At 44.1% G+C, this 16,922-nt stretch overlaps 1 protein-coding gene across 1 annotated transcript; it reads right to left on the bottom strand.

Moving 5' to 3' along the window:
- Positions 1-3,979: 3,979 nt before the first annotated feature.
- LOC134363236 (interleukin-1 receptor type 2-like) lies at positions 3,980-15,807 on the bottom strand. The gene is made up of 6 exons (XM_063078794.1): positions 15,701-15,807; positions 14,068-14,323; positions 11,143-11,323; positions 8,321-8,495; positions 6,042-6,104; positions 3,980-4,119 (listed from the first exon to the last, which is right to left on the bottom strand). The coding sequence occupies exons 1-6, from the start codon at positions 15,765-15,767 to the stop codon at positions 3,980-3,982; spliced, it is 882 nt and encodes a 293-aa protein (XP_062934864.1). The 5' UTR covers positions 15,768-15,807.
- Positions 15,808-16,922: the final 1,115 nt, after the last annotated feature.

Below are 16,922 nucleotides of genomic sequence, written 5' to 3'. Positions count from 1 at the left end.
GATTCTTCCACTTCAGTATTTCTAAATCATCCTTTCCAGTCTCAAAATGAAATTCCACCATCCTAAAAGGCAAGGGATATCTTAACGATCTTTCTATCTATAGTACCTCCCATAAAGCCTCGCCAAAATAAACTTTTCATACATTTTCGTTGAATGAATGAATGAACTTCAAAATGCGCCCAGCTGTTTTCCACTCTCACTTGGGCCTAAGGGCATCTCATTATGCTACTTATACTGACCCATGTGCACATTTGTTCCTCTCATTGATTTTCAGAAAAAATGTAGCATAAGACTTCAGTCCTTTACTACAAACCCACTATAAAACACAGCAGCTTTGCTAAACAGCTGAAAGAACAGAATCCCTCAAAATGCTCAGCATTTCCATAAGAAAGGACAGAGTTGGTGTTTGACTTATTTCATTTCCTTTATTTTACTTGGATAGGATTGAAAGTCTTCATGGCCAGTCTTTAGCATGGTCAGACCGTATGCTTTTCCGGTTCTGTGTTTACACCGTCTGTGCATCCATATTCCCCCCAAAACCAAGATGACCAGTGAGAGGGGAGCCAGCGCTATCTCCCAGGAGAACAGGGAGGAGGCTGTAGGAAGAAGAGAGTCATGTCAGGGGTTGAACAGTCTCTCGCTGCAAAACAGGATAGGGCAGTGGAGGCTTACAGAGAAGAAAGGCATTGGAGTTTGTTTCTCCTGATAAATGTGCATTGATTACCAGAAAGGATGTCCCTTACACCAACATCAAGGACATGTGAGAATGACATCTGTGGCATTAGTGAAACGAGCAAGACTGGACAATATCCATTAGAAATAAACATCACAGAGTAAGGGGGCAGGTGCAAGGTCTAACTTTGTCCAACAATGGAACAGTGTATTTAAGATGTTGCCTTTTTACATCTCAATCAGTCAACTTTGACATGGCCAGAGAATGGTCTGCTCTGTTCCAACGAGTGTGAGTGTCATGAGGATTAAATAGAGTAACAAAGAAAAAAAACAAACTTTGAATAAAGGATCTATAGGTGCCAAGATTATTGCTTAGATCCAACTATCTTATATTCTATTCTTTGGCATCTCTGTGTTAAGGAAATATAGGAAGAGATTATAAACAGAAAGTAGAAAAGCAAATATTGTTGATAAGGCCTGAGTTCTACATTTCTAAGCTACTATTTGCTGTGGTCTGCCAGACAAACCACAGGTTCCGTTGGCTCACTAATCTGATCCCCACAGGGTGGATTTTGCCTTTTTGTGGGATTCTTCATGTCCAAATTTATACAAACACTGTCTCTCTCCCAGTGTGTGCGTCATGGAAATGATCTGAAACACCACCCTTTGTACAAGTGCCCTAGTTCTCAAAAAGTCAATACAAAAGGGTCTTAAGTTGCAGCCTCCAGCCTCCTCCAAGGAGAGTCTGACTGGCTAGATCTGGGGTGGGTCCAAGCAAGTGTATTGTCAACTGGTGACTCCAACAAGTGTGAAGTTCGTGGTGCACGGAGTTGGAAAAAGGTGTGTTGGGTGTCAGTCCCTGCCCTGGGGCTTGAGCAAATCTGTGGCTTTCCAATTTAAAGCAGCTGCTTCCCCAGGAAGATGTAGGGATGTGGAATGGTTTGTGTTTGTTTGGTTGCTGCAAGACTGCCCAGAAGGCATTGGGGAGATTCCAGCTGGGGTCACTTTGGCTTGTCTGCCTGTACCTTCTCAGGCTGTCAACAAAGACCGCATTAACTGCACCTCCCTTCCCTGCTCAATGATTAAACATTTAGATAAAATCAACTTGGTCAGAAATGATAACATGCATTTTCCTTTTTAAAAGGTCCTTAAATGGGCACTGGGTTCATTTAGCTATGGCCTTTTACATATTTCCTGTTGTCTAGTGACTTTGACCCTAAAGCTGCCCCAAACCCTGCGTATCTCTCAATCTCCAGCTCTTGGAGGATGATGTTTCTCAACTTCAGGATAAAGAACAATCCACCGTCATCTAGATGCCTTGCAAGGACAGCTGACCCTTGTGACCCAAGGCAGAACCACATGAGGACAAAGGGTAGTTAAAAGACCATGATAGGTCTGCCCATTTAGTTCAGTGGTTAGAACATGGTCAAGGGTTCGGGTCCCTGTACAAGCCAGCTATCCCCCCTGCCCCCCTAAGAAAAAAAAACCGTGCATTGAAGTCCATCACAGAACCATTTTACCTGTTTTCCAAAAATCAGCTTGCTATTTAATTTTTTTATTTGGGTGTAATCTCCCAATGTCCAGCCTCCACCCTACAACAACAACCACCAAATGTAGAATGTGGAAGTCTGGCTTTCAGTTCTCCAGTAACAGGCAATGCGAGGGCCTTCCCCAGGGGTCACCTGGAGAACAAGCAGCCTTGTCTAGCATGCTCAGAACACTCAACACGTCGCTCTCCCCTTCAACATCCCCGAAATACATACCTTCTGTGACCGTGGTACGTAGTGTCTGCATACTCAGTGTATTGAGAACAACGCATTTAAAATCTGTGTTCAAATCCTGTTTTATAACTGGATTGAAAATCAGTGGCACTTCGATGTAGTTCTCATTATTTTCTGAATATTCCCTGAGTGAAAAAATATTCCCATAAACATGTACCAAACACAAGCTTGCTTTTACAATGTGGACATTTAAACATTCTTAATTAGAAGCATCCACTGTGTTTCAATTGACTTCAACTTTCATAAAGTCAGGAGCACTTGCCACCACATTTGTCAGTTATGTAGGAGAATTTCTAAGCCTGTCCAAGTGTCATCGAGGATGCTGGTCCCCATAACAGGACACATGTTACAATGACAACTTACAGGACCCAGTTTGGCTTGGATAATAGGAAAGTTTCATTTTATTAGGCCCTTGATGAACAAGGAAGCAGTAGTGGGAACAGAAGCGTCTGCTTAGGGGAAGTCTGACTCTCTCACCAATAAATTATTTGCATCTCGTATGGGCGGGAGTTTCCAGGACCCCAGCCCTCAGCACTGTCCCCTGCTGTCATCTGTACCGCCGGCTCTCACTCTGGAAACAAGTCCAGATCAGAGGCAGCAGACAGCCCGGGGGAGCAGCCCTAGTCAGGAGAGCTGCATTTGAGATGTGGAGGAAACCGAAGACACTTCACTACCATCTGCTAGTGTGAACAAAATCACCAGTGAGCGGATCCATTAGGGCTATTTCTGTTTTAGCTGCAGGGGAAAATGTGCTCCTTTAGTAAGTGGATACTGTGAGTGACCTGACACGGGGCATTTAGTTGCGGCCAAGTCTTTCACAACAAGGACTTGCGAACCACACATAATTTTTATCCACTAAGTTGCACCCGGAAAGACTTTTTTTGTTATTGTTGTTAGTCTTTCAAAAAAGATGAAAATTTGGCAAAAGTATCAAAGCTGTAATTTAAAAAGTACATTATAATTTGGAGCTTTGATTGGTGTACCCTCCTTGTACGGCAATGGATCCTATTTACGAGGTCTGGTTTCAGAGTGAGGACACATTTTCTACAGATGAATGCTTATGAGAACTGAATTTTTTTTCATTATTAACCTTCCTGAGACAGTGGCAGCCCACGGTTCCCTGAGAAACAGAAGGGGCACTGTAGAAACCATGGCTTAGGTCTCAGAGTTTTTCTGAGGGTTTACGAAACTGTTCAACAGTGAGGTTGCAGAGTAGGGAATGGAAGTGTATTAACTCCAAAACGTTTTTTTTTAAACCTGCAAAAATCAAGAAATGAATGTTTAATTAGCTACAAAATGCAACATCACTACTAACTAGTCAACAGCAACTCAATTCATATAGTTGTAGAGAAAGTTTGATTCTCAAGATAACTTTTAGCAAAACTCAATTTTTAAACTTCTAAAAATTCATCAGTTTGGAATCAACAAGTTACTTTTGTGTGTCATACAGTACGTTGGATATGACATCGTCTCCAAAAGCAAGAGTGAATCCTGCGGAGGTCTCACAGCAGGAGACCCTCGCCCACTTACTGGCGCGGCCCCTCGGTCACGCGGCCTCCTTGGTAGGCGCTTTCTATGTGTGTGTCGTTGGCCAGCCACCACAGCGCGGTGCTCAGGGCTGTGCCAGCTCCCAGAAACACCTTGCACGGGACGGTCAGCCTTGACCCTGTGCACAACAAGACACAGCGCATCAAGCGACAGAAGCCAGCACGGGAAAGAAGTCACAGAGCTCCTCACGTCCACCAGCAAACCTGAGCGGTGGGTCCCTCCGCGTCTTGTCAAACACCCCACTAGGCTGATTCTCTTCATAGCAGGAAATTTAGTTTCCTCAAACAATTCTGCTCACATAGAGCTTTCATATTTGCCAAGTGCCTTGGGTTCTTCAACTGGCCTTCATGGCAGGTGAAGTTAAATGTCTTTGCCAAGGCCACAGCCCCTGCAGGGCTTTCTGAATTCAAGAGCTGCCTCCTTCCACAATGTATTCTAGTTACTTCAAGAAATCCAAACCCACGTACAGACTCTTTTTGCCCGTTGCTGGTCTCAGCTTTGATATTTCCCCTGGGAATTCTCCTTTCCCAGATGGCTGTCATTTAGGATTTACCCCTTTGAAAGCCATTGTGCTTTCTATGGATGGCGCCCTCTGCAGTTGTGCGATGTGATGGCACTGGATGCACCTGCCTCAGTCGCGGTAAGTTATTTTTAAGTCACCAAAGAGGAGGAGAGAGACAAAAAGAACAGATTCTTCCCATTCACATCTCCCTCAGGGGTGACAGGCCTCCCTGAGGTTTGTCTTTTAATGTCCCCAGACCCACTTCAGGCTCTGAATGCCAGCTCTTCTCCACCCTTTGCCACCCCATGACCTTGAAGAGGTCTCTCAGCACAGCGGCCTTTAAGTCCAGTGTCATGTGACTCCACCACACATGTCAGTGCATTCAGAGCAACCGACTGGAAACTGGGCTCCACTCGGCTGGGGAGCACCTGGGAGCCAGGGCTCTGGGACTTTGATCAGAACCAACCAGTGTCCCCACTGCCCCGGGGTTTCCAGGTGGCTGTTCCCAAAGCCAAGGGGGCCATGTGGGCTGCAACTCCTTTGCCAGTCCCAAAATCTGCACAAAAACCCTCCTCCTCTATGGCCTCTAATTAAAATTTAAACCCAACAGCAAACAGAAGTAAAAATCAAATAAAATTTTTAAAAGGACTCCACAGACAAGATTTAATAAATGAGCATCAGACCTACAAAACCATTGTACAGAAACAAGCACACAAAAGTGGGTCCAGGTACGTCATGGGCACGCAGGTCTGAGTTTAAACCCAGCCTGATCATGACTGTGGCTTTTTGACCTTCACTGAGCCCCTGTGATCTCCTAGATGGTTTTTCCTTCTGGAAAATGAGAAAAAGCAAAACCTTCCTACAGTCCATGTTGGGATTGAATGGGATCCCATTTGGCCTAGTAGATGCTCAATAGACACCAATCCTTTCCCCACTGCCAGCTTCAGAGGCTGTCACTACAGCTTTCACTTGCCCCGTGTGCCACCCATGTAGACCGTCCAGCAAGTGTATGCTGGCCAGGACAGCCTGAGCCACAATGGGGTGACAAACGGAAAACCCCACTGGTCATTTGCATCACCACCTCAGCCAGCTGACCAGTTACTTTGGCAACAAGAGACTGTCTCTGGCCACTGCTGGCCCAGTTTCATAAACGGAGGCTTTGAGAGACGCTGAGCATCAGCCAAGTGTTAGTGACGTGAACTACTCTAGAGAAGCTGGCTACGTAAGGGATTCAGGCTATTAATCCTCTCCTGCAGTTAACTGCTACCAAAATGTTTAGAGTTTTACACTTAGATTTTTGTAGGTAGGGTTTTTATGAAGCAAAGTACACCTGTTTTCAAACAATGCCACTTGTAACAACATTTGACAACAAGAAACATCCCCTCACATTTGTTATTCCAGCCTCTCACGCTGGGGTTCTAAGGTCTCCACCCAGATACTATGCACCCCAAAGGTGACACAAGGGTCCCAAGCCCTCAGCATTGGGATCTCAGGCACCTCCGTGGGCATGTGGGTCACACCATTTTTGCAGGCCTTACCCAGAGAAGCTGATATGGTCTCAAGGGGGGAAATGATCACAGGAATGGTCTCCTCTTTTTTTTCTGAGAAAGATGGAAGGAAAAGAGATTCCATTAGGAAAGCTTTCATTTCAAGCCAAGTCTCAATTTCCATTGTTTGGCTAATTAACTAAGTTATCCTTTAGAGTGTGGCCAGTCATTGTGAGAATCAGCCTTTGCCTAGCAAAGGAAATAGGCTCTCCACAAAATTGAGCATCTTTGGCCAACCCTTTCCCAGCAGAGAGATTACTGGAAGAGGCCACAGTTAAATGCACATTCCACTGCCATGGGCTTTGTTCTTTGCTCTGTGATAGACAATTAACCATTCCCCTCCCTGGCTCCCTGAATGCATTCTTAATAGACATGTTCATGATGTCCACAGGATAGGTTTTACCCAAAGGTTTACTAGTCTGGAAATATCTCCTGCATCTATCCCAAGTGCCTGCCACAAAATACCGAAGATTCACCTCTTCCTGAAAAGGCACAGGGGCTTTTCCTCAAGAAAAGGTTCAGAGGACTGCCTGTTTATAAGACTAATCCCACCCTAGGTGATAAATACAGTAACCCAGCTTTGGCCACTGATGTCTTGTTAATTGAGGAGACAAACTCTCTGGGGAGGCAGAGGTGGATCTCCTAGGGATTAGAGCCAGCTTGAAGACACTGAGCACCTGAAGTGGAGCAAAAAGGACAGCTGAGGATGAGTGAAGGGCTGTGAGTTCTCTCTACAACCGGCCTCTTCCCCCTCATTTTTCCCACTAAAGAGCATTTTGAAATCCTAACATGAGTAAGCATTAGGCAACATGACCGTGCAGACTGGGGAGCATATAGCTTCTCGGCTGTGGCCAGAAGCTTCCCCCTGCCTCAGAGTCACATCTATGCCATATGGAGCTGTGGCAATTGAGGGAGAGAAAGAAGCCTCAGGACTGGGGGACACCTTGGTGGTCCTCAAACTTGAGGGTGCACCAGTATCATCTGGGGAGCTTATTGAACAGCAGCCCCCAACCCCCCAGTTTCCAGTTTCATAGGTCTGCATGGAACCCACGATTTTGCCTGTCTTAAGAGAACCGAGGTGGTGCGGCTGCTGCTGGCCCAGGAGCACCGTTTGAGAACCACTGTGTTGTTGAGGTAGGATCCAAGCACAGGCTAATATGTCAGTCTGCCGCCCCCTACTGCTCCTGTGCAGTATCGCAGGAACAGGATAATGGCACTGAAAGGCACAGAAGTCTCAGTCACCCACCCTGGGGGGAACAAGGAGTCGATAAGAATGAATCCTCACCGGACAGCAAAAGAAATATAACCTAGAGACCTCAATTCGTGGTAAATGTGATGCTCCTTATAGTAAGCTGAATCTCTGGATTCTCTGTGAGAAAGTGTTTTTCCTCAAAGACCAATTATTAGAACTTAGTCTCCAAAGCTCTCTGAAATCCCTTTGAAAGACTCCACAGGTGTCAGTTATACAATATATAAAACAAAGAAGTGTGGCACGCTCTCCAGGGCAGAGCCGAGGACGCACACACTTTTACACCCCTTGCACTTAGTTCCTTGTCTGTCACGTAGGAGGCACGGAGTCAATGCTGAACTTATGTTAAACAGTAGCCGACACTGTTTACAACGCAATTTTCATGTATAATTCATTTAAATCAATGAGAGCTGTCACCATCTGAAATCCTGGTATCAAGGGCAACTAGACCACAGGGGAGACAAAAAAAAAAGCGGGGTGTGTGCGTACGTGTGTGTCTGTGCGTGTGTGCGCGCGCGTGCGTGCATGTGTGTGTGTGTGTGTGTGTGTGTGTGTGTGTGTGTGTGTGTGTGTGTGTGTGTGTGTGTGTGTGTGTGTGTGTGTGCGATTTCCGCTGTATATGCCTTCTCTTTGAAAAATCCAATTAAATCCTAGTATCCTAGAATTTTACATAAAGTTAGGGCTACTGTGTTCTGATAGCTGGCCCTGTAGGTGCCAGCCTTCCCCCGGGGACTTCCCAAAGGGACATTCCAAGGAAACCATTGTTCAGCCCCCTCTAGTGGCGTGTTGTAGCCTCAGTCCTTGAACCCTGTCAACTGCCCAGGGATTCTGTCGCTTCATAACAACCTTTCAAAGTATCACACTCGTCGTATTAGCCTGATACTTCAGGAGAGTCGGGGTATCGTTTTGCCTTTGCCCTTCATTCCAGACACATTCAAGGAATTTCACGTGAACCCTGCTGCGTTCTCTGCACGCTTGCTCTTGAGCCAGGGTGGAAAGTACCGCAGCGGCAGGTACTCACTGTGGACGCGCAGTTCAATGCTCCTGGTGACGTGGTACTGCCTGCCTTCCTGGGCAAAGGTGGTGGCACAGCTGTAATAGCCCGCGTCCTCCAGGGACACGTTGTGCACGAGTAAGCGAGTGGTCCCCCGCACGCTTAGAAATTTCTCATTGTCTTCATCCAAAAGAGCAGAATCCTTAAGGGAAAATGGTGTTTAAGGTCACGTTATATACTATGATAGCTCTCGAAAGCTGCAAATCACATCATCATTGTCAACCAATGCTGAAGTGGCAACCCAAGAATCGCCCTGGTATTTGCCTTGATAGTTTTACGCTTTGGGCATACTTTTTTTTTTTTTTTTTTTGTCGTTTTTTCGTGACCGGCACTCAGCCAGTGAGTGCACCGGTCATTCCTATATAGGATCCGAACCCGAAGCGGGAGCATCGCCACGCTCCCAGCGCAGCACTCTACCGAGTGCGCCACGGGCTCGGCCCTTGGGCATACTTTTAACTGTATTTTTAGGAAAGAGAATTTGTTAACATACAAAACAAATAAAATTGCTGGATTTGTTTAACCACAATATTTAATATCTAAGCATAATGGGGAAAAAAAGATTGACACCTCTGTGACAAAGTAGGTCATTTAAAATTCAAATATATTTATGACCTGACTGATTCCCATATATATATTCACATATATATAGGAATATAGATAGAAAATATATAGAGAAAATATCCGGGAAAAGCACTATTAAATACTCATGATGACTTGGATGACAAAGTTCAGAGGAGATGGCATCACAGTAATTACTTTTAAAATCATTTCATTTTGAGGAGTCAATAAAATAGAAAAATTTGTTTAAAAAAAAAAAAAAAAAAACAGAACTAGATGGGAGAAATGGACCCAAGGTTCTGTGAGCCCTCTGCAGGACAGAATCCTCAAGAGCAAGGCCTCCAATCGAATAGGAAACACTGAGTGGGATTTTTAAAACATCCTAATGAGCACACAATGTTCTCAGGAATATCTCTTTCAAAACCATGACGATAAAAAGCTTGCAATAGTCAAATATAACCTTGAGTCATTTGAGAATCTTACTGTGAATGGGAACACAGACAAAATTGAAATAGTTAGCCACATGGCTCATGAAGTATTACTTCACAATATATTTAATTAAAAAGGAGAGAGCTCGTTGCTCCTAGCATGGGCAGTCAAATATGAAAAAAAGCAAAATAGGGCCAGCACCACAGCGGTTCCAGTAGTGTGTGGGGCCCGGCCTCCTGGGGCAGGGTTTAGGCTTCATCATCTACCAGCTGTGTGACCTTGGGACAGTTCCCTACATGTCCTTGTCTGTAAAATGGAGATGTTATGGGTTGCATGCTAGGGATTTTAGAACAGGCTTGGACACAGCACGCACTCAGTAACACTTAGCATTATTATGAAGGGACAAATACTATTCAGCATTATCATGATTTCCTTGTCCTCCTGCATTTCTAAAGCACCATTTGTGTCAAGCACTGCTCTAGGCGCTTCATACACAGCACTCCATTTAATCTTCAAAACGATGCCAGGCACTGGGAATTACCAGCTGCCCTTCTACGAAGGAAACAGGTTTGAGAAGTGAGGTGATGCCACAGCTGCTCAGCAGGGTTTCACACCCAGATCACCAACTCCGGAGCCTGGGCTCTTTCCTCAACAGGTAAAACCTTCCATTTGCCTCTTTGTGCTCTTCCTAAGCCAAAAGAGAACACGTCCTGCAGCTGGGCCGGCTTGTTTGTAGGCACCGGCTACTTTCCCCTATTTTCAGAAAGTCATCTCGTAGTTTCCAAGAGTGACTTTATATCCTGCGTATATCTTGTAGTTACAATACCAGCCATCTGGTCAACCTTTCATTGATTAAAAGGTTAATTCTATCACTGATTAAACAAACAAGTGTACATTTTGGTATTAATCTATAGTCTATATCAGGGGTTGGCAAACCTTTTCAGGAAAGGGCCAGATAGGAGATATTTCAGTCCTCAGTGCAATGGTCTCAATACCACTATGCAATGAAAAAAGCAGCCGCAGACATACATCAACAAACGGCAGCGGCTGTGTTCCAGTAAAACTTTATGGACGCTGAAATTTGAATTTCATACAATTTCCACATGTCATGAAATAGTGTTCTTTTAGTTTTTTTCAAACACTTAAAAAAGTAAAAATTCTCCTTAGCTCATGAGCTGGGCGAGGATGGGAGGCAGCTTGCTTTGGCTGCAGGCCATAGCTTGCCAGCATCTGGTCCACCTAAGCGACACCTAATGATCTTACTGGGAACCACTGCAACACCCAGTAGCATTTATTCAACCAGACAAGGCAACAAAATTGTGTTTTTATTTAGTCCTTTAACTCAAAGGTTAATTGTCATGTGCTTAAAAAACAACAACAACAACAAAAAATCCTTTAATATGTGTATATGCTTGATATACAAACTAACAGTTTTTGCAGACAAATGACAGAGTAAAAAGCTATTTCCTTCAGCTGTTATTTACTCTGGATTCATTTTAAATTCTTTCTTCACAAATCACTATTTGGAGGACCCTTACCCAAGCAAGGCACATAAGGACTAACAGAACATATTAATATAGCCCTTTTTAAGTTGTTTTATATATACACAAGAGGTCTTCAAAAAGTTCATGGCAAGATTTGTATTATCTTTTAACTCTATTTTTCCATGAACCTCTTGAAGTACCCTTGTAAATATTTATATATATGTGTATGAATGTATTTTCTTCAGAAATGGGCATTTTATATCTTTCCTGTGGCTAGTAAAGCACATTTTAATGAAATGGCATTTTTAAAAGCTGTACCTTGTACCATTGAATCTTCACATCAGTTTGGTTGTGGATGAATTCCCTCAGGTCAGGACACACTAATACCCCGGAGGTTGACAAGGTTAGAATTTGTGGGTATGAGATGAATGGCAGAGAAGCTTCTGTATTCTCAAAAACCCTGAGCTCAATGGACATTTCATCGCAGTAAGAGGCATTTCTGATTCAAAAGGTGAAAAAAAGGATCATAAATGGCAAGGCAAAATAGAAGTAAAACTAAATGAAATCAAGAATAATTTCCCCAACCCCATTAAATTCTGCTTCTGCATTGTTTTCATTAGTGTTGCAATACTTCTGTCCCTGATTTTTTTTTAATCCTTTGGAGGACAAAAAGCATCACATTGCAGTTGTTGTGTAGAAACAGTGACATGTCCTGTGTTTTTCACAAAGGAACTTCCACAAGCCTGTCTTCAACACCGTCAAGGGCCAGTAAGAGATTCCCCAAGTCCTCTTCAAAAGGGATTAAAACCTTCCAGGTTTGGGAGTTTCTTAAACTCAACCCCAACATGCTCCAACTTTGTGGTCCAGGGAACCAGATCCAAATGGAGAGATTGTTTTTCAAGAGACACTGTTTCATGAAAAGAAAATCCCCTTTACTTTTGGGGGGAATAATTTATCAACTGAAGTGACATATGCATACATGCACACACACACACACACCACCTAGGACTGGGGCAGGTGTTGTCTGAAATTATTTCATTCACCAGTAATATCTTTGTTAAGAGTGTCACTTTCTCTAGTTCTCTTTCTAAATGTAAATATTTCTGGGTACAGTTTCTCCTTAAGTCAAATGAGTTTATGAAATTTGGAAGGATTTTGAAGGCAGCTGGAGGGAGAAGAGCACAGACTCTTGGGGAGGGATCAAGGCAGCAGTAGAAGACAGGAGGCCAGAAAGACTATTTCCAACCAGGCCATGGGTCTGCCCCACCCTGCAGAAGAACTAAGCCAGGAAATCTTTGGATCACCAACACTAGGCCTACAACTCTATCCTGCAAGAAGCAGCAGGACATGTCAAGACCACTCAAAGGGGAAAGGACAGTTCTTTCAATAAATGGTGCTGGGAAAACTAGATATCCACATGCAAAAGAATGAAACTGGACCCTCACCTAACACCATATACAAAGATTAATTCAAAGTGGGTCAAAGACCTAACCATTAGAGCTAAAACTATGAAAGTCTTAGAAGAAAACATAGAAGAAAAGCCTTACAACATTGGATTGGGCAATGACTTCTTAATTCCAAAAGCACAGGCAATAAAAGAAAAAAATAGGCAAGTTGGAATTGATTAAAATTAAGACCTTTTGTGCAATGAAGGACAATATCAACAGAGTGAATACACAGCCCACAAAACGGGAGAAAGAATTTTCAAATCATATATCTGATAAGGGGTTAATATCCAGAATATGTAAAGAACTCCTACAATTCAACAACAGCAACAACAAAAGCAATTCAATTTCAAAAGTGGGAAAAAGACTTGAATAGACATTTCTCCAAAGAAGATATGTGAGTGGCCAGTAAAGCCATGGAAAGATGCTCGACAGTACTAATCATTAGGGAAGCGCAGATCAAAGCCACAATGAGATGCCGCTTCACACCCGTTAGGATATGGCTATTATAAAAAAAGGAAAAAACCCCAGAAAATAACAAGTATTATCAAGGATGTGGAGAAACTGAACCCTTGTGCATGGTTGGTGAAGGTGTAAAATGGTGCAGCCACTGTGGAAAACAGTACAGCAGTTCCTCAAAAAATTAAAAATAGAATTACCATATGACCCAGCAATTAATTCTTCTTTTGGGTATAAACACAAAAGAATTGGAAGCAGGGACTGAAACAGATGTTTGCACACCTGTGTTTATTCACAATAGCCAAAGGCAGAAGCAACACAAGTGCCTGTGGATGAAGAAACAGATAAATAAAATGTGGTCTGTACACACGATGGAATAATAGTGTTCAGCCTTGAAACGGAGGGAGATTCTGACATGTGCTACAGCATGGGTGAACATTGAGGACGTTATGCTGAGTGAAATAAGCCAGTCACAAAAGGACAACATTGTTTGATTCTACTTATATGAGGCCCCTAGAACAGTCAAGTTCATAGAGGCAGAAAGTAGAATGGTGGCTGTCAGGGGCTGGAGGACAGAGAAATGGGGAGTTATTCCACAGATATAGATAGAGTTTCAGTTTTGCAAGATGAAAAATTTCTGGAGATGGATACAGTGATGGTTGCTCAATGATGTGATTGGACTTAATGTCACTGAATTATACACTTAAAAATGGTTGAAATGGTAGATTTTATGTTTTGTGTATTTTACTACAAACAAAAAAGCAACAGGACAAACAGGGAAGAGGACTGGACCCAGGCTCAGGAGACATGGGCTCCACCACCCACCACCCAAGGGAACTTTCTAAGTGAGCTTGGTTCCCGCATCTGTACAATAAGCATTTGGATTGATTTATTCCTAAATAAATTCTATTCAGGGTTCTACATCTATTTCTTGTGTCCCTACCATGTGGATTCAGCAGTGAGCAAAACAGACCAAGTCCCTGCCCTCCTGGAGTTTATGTTCTAACGGGGCAGACAAACACTAAATGCATAAACACATACAGATGTGTCAAATGGGAAAATGCCATCGAGAATAATAACAGCAGGGTAAAGAAAGGGTGATAGAGTGCTGTGTCAGATAAAGTGGCTAGAGGTCCTCTCCAAAGAGCAAATACTGAATGAAGGCAGGGAGGGAGCCGTGAGAACATCTGGGTGGAGAGAATTTCAGGAACAGCAAAGAGGACATAACGTGGATTCTCACCTGTACACTGGATTTTGAAATCCGGATCATCACTAAAGAATTACACAAAAGTCCATTTTGCAAGGAGCCCACTCCCCAGCCCCTCCCAGAGGGACTTACCTGACAGTGCAGATGTAGGTGCCAGAGTCACCCTGCAAGGCTGGCAGAACCCAGATAGCACCATCCTGGACCCTCATGCGCATGTCACCTTCCTCTGGGACTGTCCTAGCAGAGTCCTTTTTATGCCACGTCATGTTGATGTGGGACCTGGCAGAGACCCATAACCAATACGGCACCTGGGGGCACCTCAGGACCACAGGCTCCCCTTCCACCCTGAATTCATTTTTGTAGTGCTTGCCTCGAAACTGGCAGTTACCTGCAGCCACCAAAGGACAGAGAGACAGCAGTCAGGCTTTGGTTCTAAAACCTACCCAGATCACAAAACCTTCCTGGACCCCAGGCCAAGGCTGGTTCCAACAGAGAGACAGGGGCTGCATGTCCACAACAAAGTGACCTGCACCCTGGGCCCCCATTAACCCCCCCAGCCCAACCCCCTATTATATGAGTTTAAAACTGCCAAATAACAGGTTCAGAGCTACTACCAATACCAACTTACATTTTCTGGGGAAAGTTAAGTCAGGTCCATATGATGGCCAAAAAAAAAAAAAAAAGATATAAAAACTTGGCCATATTTTTTACTTGCTGGCCCCTCATCATTAAAAGTTGATCTGGTCTGAGTTCAGACAGAAAAGCTTAGCTCTCAAAGGAACACCTGCACTCCCATGTTTATCACAGCTCTATTTACAATAGTCAAGATATGAAACGGATGTAAATGTGTGCAGGACTGGATAAGGAAGATGAGGTGTACATGCACAAAGGAACACTACTCAGTCATGAAAAAAACACTGAAATTCTGCCATTTGCAGCAGCATGAATGAGCTTGATGGGAGAAAATTATGTTAAGTGAAATAAGCCAGGCACAGAAAGAGAAATACCGCATGTCCTCACTCATAAGTGGGAGCTAAGAGAGAAAGGAAGGAAGGAAGGAAGGAAAGAGCAATCACAGTAATACATTGAGCTTTCAGAAGGAGAGAGCAGAACTGTGGTTACTAGAGGTGGGAAAGGGGAAGGCGGAGGGGATAGTGAGAAATTAGTTAAAAGGACACAAAACTAGTTAGAAAAAATAAGTTCTATTGATGTACAGTCAAGCGAGGCATCTATAATTAACATTAATTTACCGCATGTTATCAAATGGCTAGAAGAGACATTGAATGTCCTCAATACAAAGAAACGATTATGTTTTGTAATGATGAATATGCTCATTTTCCTGATTTGCTCATCACACACTGTACACAGAGACTGGTATTCAACTCTGTACCTCACAAATATGTATCGTCAATTACATTCCAATAAAAAAAGAAAAGAAAAGCTTAGCTCTGACGGGTCATATGGTTAAAAGCTAAAGACAGCTTTTGTTAAGGGCAAACACACCACTTCTTGGTTTGCTCCATGGCAGGAACGACCCACGCCCAGGGTGCAGCAAAGAGGATGGGCAAGAAGCAGCAGCTGTCACTCAGCAAGGCACGAATATTCACACCTCGCTCACCGATGACAGCGAAATCCCACTAGGTAACTGCCTTCCCCAGAGAAGCTGCGGGCAACTCCTTTTCCAGCTGAAGGATCTGTTTCTCACCTGTGTGCTCCTCACCTGTGTGCTCCTCACCTGTGCGCTCCTCACCTGTGTGCTCCTCACCTGTGTACTCCTCCGGCTGAATGGTGAAGGCAGAAACACCCATTATCAACATGTACAAGATGAACATTGTCCCCGACAACTTCCAGAGCACACAGGAAGTGGAGATCTGAGGTCCGGCACCCTGTAGCCTAGGGGAGGAGGCAGGGGGTCACCAGCAGCCACAAACACTCCAAGGGAGAACCCTTGAAGATGGTCCCCGGGCAGCATCTGGAGGCTTAACCAGCTGATGGAAAACTTTTTGCCTAGATCTTTTTTTAAACAAGAAAACCCAAAATTCTTTGATTTGCTACTCTACAGCTATATTCACCAAACATGCCTTAACTCAAATCCCTGCAGCACTTGCAGACCCTCTCGGAATAGGAATTCTGTATCCTAAGTTTCTGTCTCTCCAGCAGTGCGCCTCAGCAGTCGCTGCTCCTCTGCCTGAGACACCCTCTCCTCGGCTGAGATTTCTGCTCGTGCCCTCTCCTCCTTCAAGTCTGTGCTCACACGTCACTCTCTTGGTGAGGTCTTCTCTCACCTCCTTGTATGAAACTGCAACATCCTCCCGCCCAATACTCCGTATTTTCCTCTCTGCTCTGTGGCTGTCTATGGCATTCATCACCAACCGTGTCTCCTCTCTCTGTCATGTCAGCTCACATGCACACGGATTCTACCTTGTTCTACTGACAATTCTGTCTCCAACTCCTATTTATTAAATGAATGAAGGAGTGAATGAATCACTAGAAGCCAAAAGGTCCTCACCTTTCACTTGTCAGAGAACTTTTTCTATATTCCCTGTGGGTTAACTCTTACTTTACACACAATTCTGACATACGCTGAGAGATTCTGCACACTGCTAACTTTCTGGTCTAAAGCATCCTAGGTGAAAAGCAAAATAAGGTCCAAAACATGATTAATTTATACAAGTTCATAAAGCATTGCTTCCTCAAGCTTCCCCAAGACTGGAGTATCTTTGGTGGCTCCCTGTGGTCCTTCCCGCAGTGTGCCACCATTGTCGGTTGCACCAGCTAACCATTGCCACAGCAACGCTGCTTAACAAACCATCCCAAAACTGAACAGTGTAAAACAACAATCATTCATTCCTACTCACAAGTCTGTGGGTCAGACAGAAGTTGGCTAGCCTAGACCAGGCTGGCTTAGGCCTGGCTCCGAGCTATCAGTGGGGTCCGAGCCTGCTGCATGTGTCTCTCATCCTCCTTGGACTAGTAAGCTTCCCAGG

Source organism: Cynocephalus volans, chromosome 14, assembly GCF_027409185.1.
Source record: "Cynocephalus volans isolate mCynVol1 chromosome 14, mCynVol1.pri, whole genome shotgun sequence".
NCBI lineage: Eukaryota > Metazoa > Chordata > Mammalia > Dermoptera > Cynocephalidae > Cynocephalus > Cynocephalus volans.
This window is presented reverse-complemented; position numbering and strand designations above follow the sequence as displayed.

Bases quoted from the DNA above. Each gene is read 5' to 3' on its own strand.
- LOC134363236 (XM_063078794.1), bottom strand. From the start codon at position 15,767: ATGTTCATCTTGTACATGTTGATAATGGGTGTTTCTGCCTTCACCATT. The intron at 11,324-14,067 runs GTAAGTCCCTCT...CTTTTGAATCAG, and splicing joins ACCTACATCTGCACTGTCAG to AAATGCCTCTTACTGCGATG. The intron at 4,120-6,041 runs GTAAGGCCTGCA...TGTTGTGCACAG, and splicing joins GACCATATCAGCTTCTCTGG to GGTCAAGGCTGACCGTCCCG.